Source organism: Neomonachus schauinslandi, chromosome 9 (genome assembly GCF_002201575.2).
Source record: "Neomonachus schauinslandi chromosome 9, ASM220157v2, whole genome shotgun sequence".
Taxonomy (NCBI): domain Eukaryota; kingdom Metazoa; phylum Chordata; class Mammalia; order Carnivora; family Phocidae; genus Neomonachus; species Neomonachus schauinslandi.
The window spans coordinates 84,368,091-84,379,184 of NC_058411.1; the positions used below are offsets into that span (position 1 = coordinate 84,368,091).

At 49.5% G+C, this 11,094-nt stretch overlaps 2 protein-coding genes across 4 annotated transcripts; one reads left to right on the plus strand and one right to left on the minus strand.

Annotated features, from left to right (window-relative positions):
- Positions 1-3,317: 3,317 nt before the first annotated feature.
- Positions 3,318-5,209, plus strand: SERF2 (small EDRK-rich factor 2). Of its 3 annotated transcripts, none has more exons than XM_044917926.1 (3): positions 3,318-3,533; positions 4,151-4,259; positions 4,734-5,209. In XM_044917926.1, exons 1-3 carry the CDS (start codon positions 3,527-3,529, stop codon positions 5,128-5,130), a joined length of 513 nt encoding a protein of 170 aa, XP_044773861.1. In that variant the 5' UTR covers positions 3,318-3,526; the 3' UTR covers positions 5,131-5,209. The 3 variants fall into 3 exon arrangements, with proteins under 3 accessions (XP_044773861.1, XP_021551038.1, XP_021551037.1); XM_021695363.2 differs by having other exon boundaries at positions 3,445-3,533; positions 4,845-5,209; XM_021695362.1 differs by having other exon boundaries at positions 3,445-3,533; positions 4,868-5,209.
- Positions 5,210-6,181: 972 nt separating this feature from the next.
- On the minus strand, positions 6,182-10,657 carry SERINC4 (serine incorporator 4). Its single transcript, XM_044918286.1, has 12 exons — positions 10,559-10,657; positions 9,895-10,071; positions 9,545-9,723; positions 9,008-9,087; positions 8,782-8,875; positions 8,313-8,524; positions 8,038-8,133; positions 7,809-7,935; positions 7,333-7,405; positions 6,862-6,910; positions 6,562-6,715; positions 6,182-6,380 (listed from the first exon to the last, which is right to left on the minus strand). Exons 1-12 carry the CDS (start codon positions 10,655-10,657, stop codon positions 6,182-6,184), a joined length of 1,539 nt encoding a protein of 512 aa, XP_044774221.1.
- Positions 10,658-11,094: the final 437 nt, after the last annotated feature.

Sequence of the window (11,094 nt, forward strand, 5' to 3'; positions counted from 1 at the left end):
TGGAAACAGAGTCTTGGTCATGGGGTAACGTGGGGTGAGTTGATAAGAGGAGACTAGTTATAAGGCTGTTCTACTCTCTTACCCACCTGAGATGCTGGAGTTGATAAGGAGGTAAAAGGTGCCAAAGAGAACTTGCTTACTCATCCTATAATATTTCACTCACAGTGTGGCTTGGTTTTCCCCATGGGGCTGGTTCTGTGGTCTCTTTACATGCAAGGGGATCCAAGTGGCTTGGCTCCATTGGGAACCTGAGGCTGGTAAGCCAGATAGCCCAAATTCTGCTTATGAACTGCGGTCAAACTGCTGCTGTAGGTCTGCAGGTGATGTCCCCACCCTTTAAGTCAGTTTCCTCATCTTGCCACTTTGTATCTGGGGTCCTTAAATCCTGCCTTACCTCCTTCTCGGTTTCAGAGCCTTAGGTCCTCGTCCTCTATAATTTATCCCCTCTCAATTTTGTGATGAGTTTAAATGGAGGTATTTTCCCTCCCCCTTGGCTACTGGCCAGCAGCTTCAGTTCTTTACCACATGGGCCTCTCATGAAATGGCAGCTGGCTTCCCCCAGAGCCAGTGATCCAGGAGAGAGAGGAAAGCAGAAGCCACAGTATCTTTTATGATTTAGCATCAGAAGCAACATATCAGGGGTGCCTGGGTGGCTCAGCTGGTTAAGTGTCTGCCTTTGGCTCAGGTCATGATGCTGGGGTTCTGGGATCGAATCCCACATCGGGCTCCCTGCTCATTGGGGAGCCTGCTTCTCCCTCTCACTCTGCTCCTCCCCCAGCTTGTGCTCTCTCTGTGAAATAAATAAAATCTTAAAAAAAAAAAAAAAAGAAGTGATGTATCATCACTTCTGCCATATTCTATCGGTCACACAGACCAACCTTGATTCAGTGTGGCAGAGGACTTCACAAGCATATAAAGACCAGGAGGGACAAATCACTGGTGGCCATTTTAGAGACTGGCTACCTCAGAAGGGTTAGAGGAATTTAGAGAAGGAAAAGAAAGTTTTAGGACTTGGAAGGAGATGGAGGAGACATTAACTGAATGCCTATTATGGGCCAAGGCCCCACACTTTTTTTTTTTTTTTAAGATTTTATTTATTTATTTGACAGAGAGAGACACAGCGAGAGAGGGAACACAAGCAGGGGGAGTGAGAGAGGGAAAAGCAGGCCTCCCGCCAAGCAGGGAGCCCAATGCGGGGCTCAATCCCAGGAACCTGGGATCATGACCCGAGCTGTAAGGCAGATGCTTAATGACTGAGCCACCCAGGCACCCCATGGGCCAAGCCCTTTGTATCTGTATTAATCTCTTCCACAACACTAAGGGGTAGAGATTATTCCCATTTTTCATATAAAGGAATTGAAACATGGAGAAAGTAAGTGTCTAAAATCAAATCCAGTAAGTTGCCAGAGTGAGGATTTGTACGTTATGTATGCCACCAGTGTTGATCTAGTACATTTAATATGTACCAAAGGGTGGGACATATGCTACCTGTGGTATGAGAAACAACTTTAGGTAGTAGAGAGACATAGCATTAAATAACATTGAAAATATAAAAATTATTTTTAATCCTCTGTATCAAGAGAAGGCTTCAGTTTCAAAGACTTATGCCTTATTACCTCTCTAAAACTTGTTAATTTAGGGCGCCTGGGTGGCTCAGTTGGTTAAGCGACTGCCTTTGGCTCAGGTTATGATCCTGGAGTCCCGGGATCGAGTCCTGCATCGGGCTCCCTGCTCGGCAGGGAGTCTGCTTCTCCCTCTCCCACTCCCCGTTTGTGTTCCCTCTCTCGCTGTGTCTTTCTCTGTAAAATAAATAAATAAAATCTTAAAAAAATAATAAAATAAAACTTGTTAATTTATCTTTTTTAAGAAAGAGAGGGCAGGCCCCAGGTTCAGCATCTTTGACAATGATATTACTTCGGTAGAATTTGATAATATATTTCATTTTCATTGTATTGACTTTTATTTTAAAAAAAAATTTTTTTTTAAAGATTTTTATTTATTCATTTGACAGAGAGAGACACAGCGAGAGAGGGAACACAAGCAGGGGGAGGGGGAGAGGGAGAAGCAGGCCTCCCACAGAGCAGGGAGCCTGATGCGGGGCTGATCCCAGGACCCTTGGATCATGACCTGAGCGGAAGGCAGACGCTTAACGACTGAGCCACCCAGGCGCCCCCATTGTATTGACTTTTAAAGTTACTTTCTGTTTGTAGTCAGGTGATACTGATTTTAAATTTACTAAAGGATTATATGAAGTTTGATTTGTAACTTTTATTTAACTTTGGTACATTTTAAGTAATAATAGTTCAAGTGATACTTTGGTATGGCAAAAATTGTGAGGATGGCACTGAGGTTTATTGCCTTCAGGTCTATGTTGAGGGTGCAGCTAGTCTGAAGTTCCAGCCTCAACTCGGTTCCGCTATGAGCACCAACTGGGGAGAATCATATAATAAAATTTACAAACAGTCCTTTGCTGTGATATTTCCTAAGCATTTCTCCTTTATCCAATGAATTCCTCAGGACTGGTGGGGAGTCTTGTAGACAGTGGAGCTGGGAAGGAGAATGAGTTGAGTGCCTACGTTTCCTGCTCTATTTAACTGTCTCTTAACAAACACATCTTACAGATGTGGCTGGTGCAGGCAGTATAGTGCGGAAAAGTCCAGAGGGAGAAATGTACATAGTATGTGTATTTCCCAGTCTCTTAGTCCCTGATCCAACTCCATAGTCTGTGATTTTGGGGTCCGCCAAAACTTCCAAGCTATTACATCTTCCCATTTAATACTTCCGTGGGAAACGAACAGGACAAAGTTCGTTTTACGACCAAGTTCGTTTTCGGACCAAAGTTTTAGGACACACGGGATGTGGCTACTAGTTTCTATGGGAGCTGTTTGCGGTGAGGGTACAATGTAGGTGGAAGGGGGTTTCTGAAAGTTACGTTTGCACCTGACTTTACGTTATAGGTGAACAACTCGTGTCTAAATAGGTGGTTAGTGGGGGATAAATCCCAAGGAACACGGCCAAGTACTGATAATACGGAAGTCCCAGAGTCCCGATAATACAGAAAAGACTAAACCATTTCGGCCTCACAAAACCCCGCCCTCCGTCCCCTACCGTTCCCCTTGGGCGAATTTGTCGGTGTCCCAAACGGTTCCCGCATGAGGTCACTCCGCCCAGTCACGTGCTCGAGCCCGCGGGAACGCCACATCGCCAGCCGCACCCCTCCACCCCCACCCTGCCCACGTGACCCGGCCTACTTTCTCCCCGCCCGACCCAACGCCTTGCTCAGGAAGCCCCGCCCCACGCAGCGCACTTGGCCTGCGAACCTTCGCCCCATATCCGCCCGTGCTGGAGCGTGGCCCGCAGCCCCACGTGTTTCCTTCTGCCCAATGAGAGACTGAGCCCGGGCTCAAAGGGGCGGGGAGGAAAGGACGACTTCGTTACGCTTGGAGAAGGGGGCGGGGCCTGCAACGTCGGACAGAACGAGGGGACGCAACGGAGGCAGGCCGGAGCCGCTGCCGTCGCCGTCGCCATGACCCGTGAGCACCGAGACCCTCTCTTCTTACCCCTTTCTCCCCGTCGGCCCTAAACACTACTGCCGAATCTTGGCATTTACCTCCTCTTGGCTTCCCCAGCTACGCCTTCCTCTGGAAGCGCTCTTTGAGACGCTCACACTCGGCGCCGGAAATCGGCCTTTTGCCCACCGCCACTTCTTGAGAACGTCCTCCCCCTTCTCCCGCCCCAGTCAAGCAAAGGCCCTCCGCGACCTTCCGCGGCGTGGCGAGAAGCCCCGCACCCTTGTGATAGGCCCGAGCCCCCTACTCCGGATCGCAGCCCATCCCCCACAGAGACCCAAACTGTGCACACACCACCACCAGTCTGGACCCCGGTGCCGCCCCGAAACTCGAAACACGCCTTTAGCGGACTCCTCGGAACCGTCCTCCTTCCACCTCCCGGTTTGACCTGCCCCGTGGCAGCTTGCCACCAGTGCCCCCCCATTACCCCCGCCCCACTCAGCAGCCTAGGCCCCGAAATGGGCCGGTGTCGGGACCGGGGAATGAGCGTTGGACCCTGCTGGTGTCGGGTGAGGGAGGAGGGTCGCCGGTGTGTGGCCATAAAGGCCCCCCGCGTCTCACCTTTTACCTTCTTTCTTTAGGCGGTAACCAGCGCGAGCTCGCCCGCCAGAAGAATATGAAAAAGCAGAGCGACTCGGTTAAGGGAAAGCGCCGAGATGACGGGCTTTCTGCTGCCGCCCGCAAGCAGAGGTAGCCCCAGGGAGGGGAGGGGTGAGACCTGGGCTAGACCGAGGGTTGTACCAGGAAAGAGAGCCACCTCAGGGTTTACATCTGGACTAGTGAGGGGCAGAGTGCATTGCTTCCTCTAGGGTTTTATTTCCTCCCCACCCTCCAAATTGTTAGCTCACAGCCTGACAGGAAGGGACTGGGGCGGGTGCCTGCCCTAGGTTGATTTCTGAGTGCCCCGAGTCTGACCTTAAGGGCAAGGGCAGGGAGCTTCACATTTCAAATGCAGTAGTGGTTATGACAGCAGGGTACTTACGGCCCTCTTTGGTGTTCAGTTTCTCCTCCCTTCTCCCAACCTTCTCACTGGTGTTGCTGGGTGTGGTACTCAGCAAAGAATAGCCTTGGGCCTGTGTGGCCAGACTTCTGACCCCTTAGGCAACAGCCAGATAGAGACTGACTGCCTTTTAAGCCTCAGCTCTCTTCCTCTTGTTCTCCTAGGGTGGGAATACGGCAGGCACACGCTGAATTTTGTCCCATCCACTTCCATCTTATCCTTTGTGCCCTTCATCCCCCTGCATCTTGTCCTTTTTGCCCTCTGGTACCTCCCAGTGCCCCATCATCTCTACCCCCAGGGACTCGGAGATCATGCAGCAGAAGCAGAAAAAGGCAAACGAGAAGAAGGAGGAACCCAAGTAGCTTTGTGGCTTCGTGTCCAACCCTCTTGCCCTTCGCCTGTGTGCCTGGAGCCAGTCCCACCACGCTCGCGTTTTCTCCTGTAGTGCTCACAGGTCCCAGCACCGATGGCATTCCCTTTGCCCTGAGTCTGCAGCGGGTCCCTTTTGTGCTTCCTTCCCCTCAGGTAGCCTCTCTTCCCCTGGGCCACGCCTGGGGGTGAGGGGGTTACCCCTTCCCAGTGTTTTTTATTCCTGTGGGGCTCACCCCAAAGTATTAAAAGTAGCTTTGTAATTTCTTGAGCGCCTGGTTTGACTGGGGATTTGGGGGGATGGGGATGGAGGAATGGCTGCCCTTTCCCACCAAAAGGGGAGAGAAATTTAGATTTTAAAAGGTTGTAGATATGTAGACTAAGTGAAACATCACAGAGAAATTCTTTATTTTACTATGACAAACAGACAAGTACTCCAGGTATGTGGTAGAGGAATCCTCTAAGAACCATAGGGACTTCTTTTCTGTGATTTTTGTCCCCCACCCAGACCTTGAACACCATCCCAAGGATGGAGTTGAGGGTCTAAGAAGGAAGGCTTCAAGACCTAAGTTTATGCCCCCTCTTTCTCATTCTTCCGCATTTTGCTCGCCTGCTTGGAAGTTGGCCCCCAAATTCTGCTGCTCACTGACCTCCCATGGTCAGCTGCTCTCTAGTGTTCACATTCTCTTCTGTTCTGTCATTCTTCATAGAATGAGGGTGGTTTTTGTCTTCCCACTTCCTTTGACCTCAAGATCAGGATTAAAACCTAGGGTGGTCTCTATATTCTTTCTTTCTGTGTCCTGGTTTGTTTTGGGCTGCTTATCTCCCTGTGCCCAGGGCTGAACTGCTTATTTTCCTTTTTATCTCCAAGGGCAGAGCCAAGTAAGTCTTCAGTCCCTGTTGGTCTTTCCCTGCCCCCATCTCCACCGTGAGAGCCAGGAAAGGGCTGGTGCCGCACTGTCTGTAGGGATCAGCAGTGGTTCCTGAGAGGCTGACTTGGGAGTTAGGTTCTTGAGCTGAGGTAAAGATGTAACAGTAGCTCTAGTGAGTCAGACACTCTGCCCATGGCGTTAGAGTATGTATGGTCACTTTCTCCTATTCAGACACAGTACTGACTTCAGTCCAAAGGGAGGTAACTGCCCATTTTGTCCTTGAGGTATCTGCTGGGCTGGGCAGTTCCTGAGTCAAGACTGGGAGTATGACCTCAAGGGAACCCCAGTTAACAGTACCTAGAGACTGAATATTATCTTGCAGTATTTATGCGATGGCAGTGTCGCCTGAAAGTAGAAGGTGGCTGGGAGTCCTGGGTGGGGGACCAACAGAGTGGTACCAGTAGAAGCCCAAGATAGAGGAGTACACAGGCCCAGCACGAGGCAACCTTGACCCAGAAGGTAGCCCAGCTACCCTTGATGAAGGTCTTTTCCAGTTCTGCTCCCTCATAGCTGCGGAACCAAAGTCTCTGGTTAGGGAATACATAGGACCTTAGCTTTCAGACCTGTTCCTACCTCCCCACCAAAGATGAAGGTGGACCTATGTGTGTCTCCTGAAAACCCTTAGGAATGGCCTTAAATTGCTCTCCCTAAAATAGGTTTTCAGTATATCCCAGGCCCACTTCCATCCTACCTGAACCAGTTGGTAAGGGTAACCATAACATAGAGTGATGCAAGGAAGAAGACAAAATGGAAGGCAGAATAGCTGTAGGAGAGAGGCTGGGCTTGCACTGGAGGAGTTGGAGAGGTCTCTTGGTCAGCTGGCCTGGCAGCCCCACCCCTCTGCCCTGGAGAGAGAGGGAAGGACTGCTGGGAGCAGTGTGGCTGACACTTCTTCCCTCCTCCCCCAGTTTCTTCTGTGAAGGCGCTCCAGGGCTCTTTGGCACTCTGCAGAAATCTACACTTTTTTAGGGACATTCTTAATGACACTTACCTTCCTTTGGTTTCACTGTTTCAGGGCAGCAGAAACAGAGTGAGGGCTTCTGTAAAACAAAAGGCAGCATGTTTTGGAATGATTTTTTTAAAGAATGTGAGGGTATAGAGGAAACTCTCCTTTGAAAAGATTAGTCTGGTGTAAAAAGTGGAGGCACATCTGGGTTCAAATTCTAGCTCCAGCATATAACTGACTATGAAAACTTTGGTAAGATGTTTAACTTTTTGTGCCTCAATTTCTCCATTTGTAAAATGGAGCAAATACCTACCTCACAGGGTTGTTGTGAGGATTAAATTAAATGAGATTATGAATGTAAAGTATCTAGCACAGTGCTTAGCACATTGTGGGTACTTAATAAAAGGTAATAGCAGCTAGAATCTGAGCATTCTGGGTAGAGGTTGGTAGGATGTGTGTGTGTCTTTGTGTGTGAGGGGGGAAGGGCATTGGGGATATTGAGCTCTCCATCCTCACCTGGAACTCACAGCTGTAAACCTTGACAATCCATAGGGGTCCAAATACCTCAGCCAGGTAGGAAGCCTCATTGCTGAGAAAGAAGAGATAGTTCTCAAGCACATTCAGTCAAATAGCAGGAGGGGTTGCCTGAGAACATGTACTGCTAGATGGTCCATATTGGTAGTCCTCAGGAGGGTATTATATTCCCAGAGCCTGTTTCCCCCAAATATTTATAAATCTCATCATGTGAGGGCCCTAAAACCTTTGTACATATTTTTAATTCTCAAGTCATTCTCCCTGCCCCCTTCATCTAATACAGATCATCTGACAAGTGCTATTCTTAGAAATTGTTTCTGTTTATGGGGAACTGTCCTCACTCTTGTCTTGCTCTAAAGTTCAAATAAACCATGGTCCCAGACAGTCTCCTGACCATCCTTCTCTGTCCTGGGTATCCTCCCTTCTCTCACGCCTCTCCCCTTGATACCTTTACGCACCAAGCAAAAAGGACACAAATATACATGATGCCAGCACTTAGCACTGCCAGAGAAGTATCTGGTGTTTGCGATTCCATTTTACTCAGGCCAGGCAAGCACAAAGTGTGATTTTGTCCTTGAAGGATTACTGAGAAGGGGCAACAGAAGAAAGGTGGTAAGAACAAAGAGCTAAGTATTTGTCAGGAAGAAAAAAAGGTTTTAGCATGGGGAATCTAGGTCCAGGCCTTACCACTCTCTGGAGGACGGCTGGACACTGCAGAGAAAGTCAGGTACATGATATAGCAGCTGATGATGGAGGCTTGTAGAAGGCCAGAACGGGGTTGCTCTGGGGAGAATGGAGATCATTGCTTTTGTCTACAGGGTGGTAATTTCTTCCACTCATACTCCTATCTACGCTTCTCCCCACTCTTTGGAGGAAGCAGACTGTTGACTAAGATTAGGGAAGCTAATTTTTCTATTACTAAAGGCCTACCAGATTTGGAATGTTGCAAGGCATGTACCCACTGAGACGGATGCAGGGAGCGACGGAGAGGAAGGAGAGGAGGCCACAGAAACAAAGGTGTAGACTAAGCAGCATCTTGTTGAGCAGGCAGCCAGCTGGGTGTGTGTAGTGGCGGAACAGGAGCACAGCTGCCACACCTGCCATGCTGTAGAATCCCAGGGTGGCCAGCAGTACAGCTAGGAACCAGCGGCAGTCTTGGGCTGCACCGGTCTGCCTAAGGGTGGGAGGTGGGCAGTGGCTTGGGGCTCCAACTCTTTACCTGTTACTATTCCCCGTCTCCCAGAACAGTGGTGTGACTACCCATCCCACCTAGCCCACAGAGTCATGTTTCTGAGCTTTTTGGTACTGCTCAGTAGGAAGTTACGGGACCACTGACCTGTCATGCCCTTTGTCCAACCACACTGGGTTGGACAACCTTTCCAGGTCAGACAACCTTCCCAGGAAGAGCCTTTAGGGTTAGGTGCTCCTTACCAGTTTTTGTTCCAGGAATGGGCAAAGGCTGTGATAAGCACCAACTGTAGCAGGATGAATGTGAAGCCTCCACAGATGCCAATGTAATGCCAGGCTGCAAATGGGGGGCACCAGTGGGAAAATGTAGCTGACCATGTCATTACTCCTGGTTTTCTTCCTACCCTCTCTTTTTCTTAGAAAATCTATTAGCTTACTCCTGCTGATTAGGATATGAGATGGAAGGTACCTGGGAAGAGATGCTCATCAGGGATGCAGAAGGCAACAGCACAGAGACCTAGCAGGAACAGCAGTTTGAAGAGCCAGAAGCTGGTTAGGAGACAAAAAAAGACTCAAAAGGCAAAGGAGAGTCAACAGTGCCTATGGAGGAAGGCAAAGGAGAAAGCAAAACTCTAGGAAAGGGGAGAGAAGAAACAACTAAGTACAGGAAAGGAACCAGTCCCATGTGAGAGGGGCTGGAAACAGGCCCATCACAGCCTATTCCAAATTCTAACTCTCAGATACCTAAATAATAACATCTGGACAATGTTTCACAGTTGACAAAGGGTTGCATATAATAACCCCACTGTTATCTCCATTTTAGAAACTAGAAGTTCAAAGAGGGTAAGTATGTGGCTCATGGTCACACAGTAAGTATGGCGGAAGCAGGAACTTAAAACTGGTTTTGGACTTTTTATACAGTTACTTCATCTTTGAATTTCCTTTACTAAGCTTATGTCTACTTCCCTCCCCATCCTCACCCCACCCAAAATGTATATACACAAACCTGTTATGGAGCTGTGCACGTAGGCTAGTGGGGGAGTGAAGCTGGACTAGCAGCACAGCCTGCAGCAGGTGGAAGGTGGCAGTTCCTGCACATACTCGGTACACAGCTCCAGAGCCACTGAGCACTGGGCAGTGAGGGTGGCCAAACAGATGGGCACACAATCCTGAGGGCATCTGGATCTGGAGGGAGAGTGCATGTGAGAAATGGCAGGGCAAATCATCATGTATAGAGAGGTACCTGCTTCTCAGGGTATATCCATTCACTTGTCCCTTAACCCCAATCTGAATCTTTTGTCTGAAGGTTTCTTCTTTTTCCCTTTCTCCTGTTGGAACCTGAACCCTCCCACTTACCGCATGTGCCTTCCCCCAGACCCTTTCCACTACTGTCCTTGACAGCAGGAGGCAGCAGACTGCTGAGGACCCCACATGGAGGAGGATGTAGACCAGACGGCTACAAGTAGACTCTGTGACAAGGGGCCATCTAGAATGGCAGCAGCAGGTACAGGGAATAGGCCCACAGCAGGACACCTGGGGGTAGAGCAGCAAGATAGAGATTTGCTGAGGAAAAGCTTACATTAATGTATGCATTAGATTAACCATGAGGCTGAATTCCAAAATTTCCCTTTCCCTTTTCTTCTCTCCTTTTACTCAGGAATTCTCAGAATCTGGTTCCAAGCTATTTAGGATTGCCTTCCACTGACATCAAGTAGAGCTTTCATCGTAAGAGCTGATGCAGGCTTGAGCAGACCTTCCTAAAAGCCTAAGTCACACCTGGCCTCTCACCTTTCTGTAGACCTACAGATCTGGTACTGGGAAGTGGGAGGAGAGGTTTAATGATCAGTAGTCTCAGGGGCAAAGAAACGGAAAGGCCTCAGAGGAGAAAGGGAAGGCCTGTCATTTTTATTGGCTCCTGTGGGTTTTCCTCCCCAGCTTCAGCTACCATTCCCTTCCATTTTTTTCAGATAGTTCTTGCCCTGGGGACCTTTCAAGCCCCTCTGCCCAACTATGTTCTCACCTGGTAGAAGGGAGGATTCACCATGACACTGCTGACTTCAGTGCGTTGTGCCAGGCGGACGGAAGTGCTGGGGCCTGTAACAGCCTTTGCACCCACCATCCTTGTCCCAGGGATTAGGCCCAGGTCCACCAGATGGAAGGCAGAGGAGAAAGTAGCAGCTTTCTTTTGTCCTCAGCCATGGGCTGCCACAGTGCTGGGGTGGTCACCCAGTCTAAGGCAGAATGGGGAGGAACATCAGGAAAAGAACACCGACCTCCAGGATGTGGTAAATGCAAATATCTCTCTAAATCTACTTTCTCTCCAGGGCCTTTGGGCCACACAGGCTGTTCTCCCCAGATTAGAGAGCAGTTTGCAAATCTGGCCTCTAGTGCATTAGCATTTTTAATTGGTTTAGGATTAGACGTCATCCATCCTGGTTGAACAGAATCGCGGGGGGGGGGGGGGGGGGGGGGGGGGGGGGGGGGGAAAAAATTGGGGGAAAAAAGGGGAGGGGGGGGGGGGGGGGGGGGGGGGGGGGGGAGCGGGGGGGGTGGGGG

Bases quoted from the DNA above. Each gene is read 5' to 3' on its own strand.
- SERF2 (XM_044917926.1), top strand. The intron at 4,260-4,733 runs GTAGCCCCAGGG...TTGTTCTCCTAG, and splicing joins GCTGCCGCCCGCAAGCAGAG to GGTGGGAATACGGCAGGCAC.
- SERINC4 (XM_044918286.1), bottom strand. From the start codon at position 10,657: ATGGTGGGTGCAAAGGCTGTTACAGGCCCCAGCACTTCCGTCCGCCTG. The intron at 8,525-8,781 runs GTAAGGAGCACC...TCCCACCCTTAG, and splicing joins CATTCCTGGAACAAAAACTG to GCAGACCGGTGCAGCCCAAG. The intron at 6,381-6,561 runs GTAGGATGGAAG...TTGGTTCCGCAG, and splicing joins ACCCTTACCAACTGGTTCAG to CTATGAGGGAGCAGAACTGG.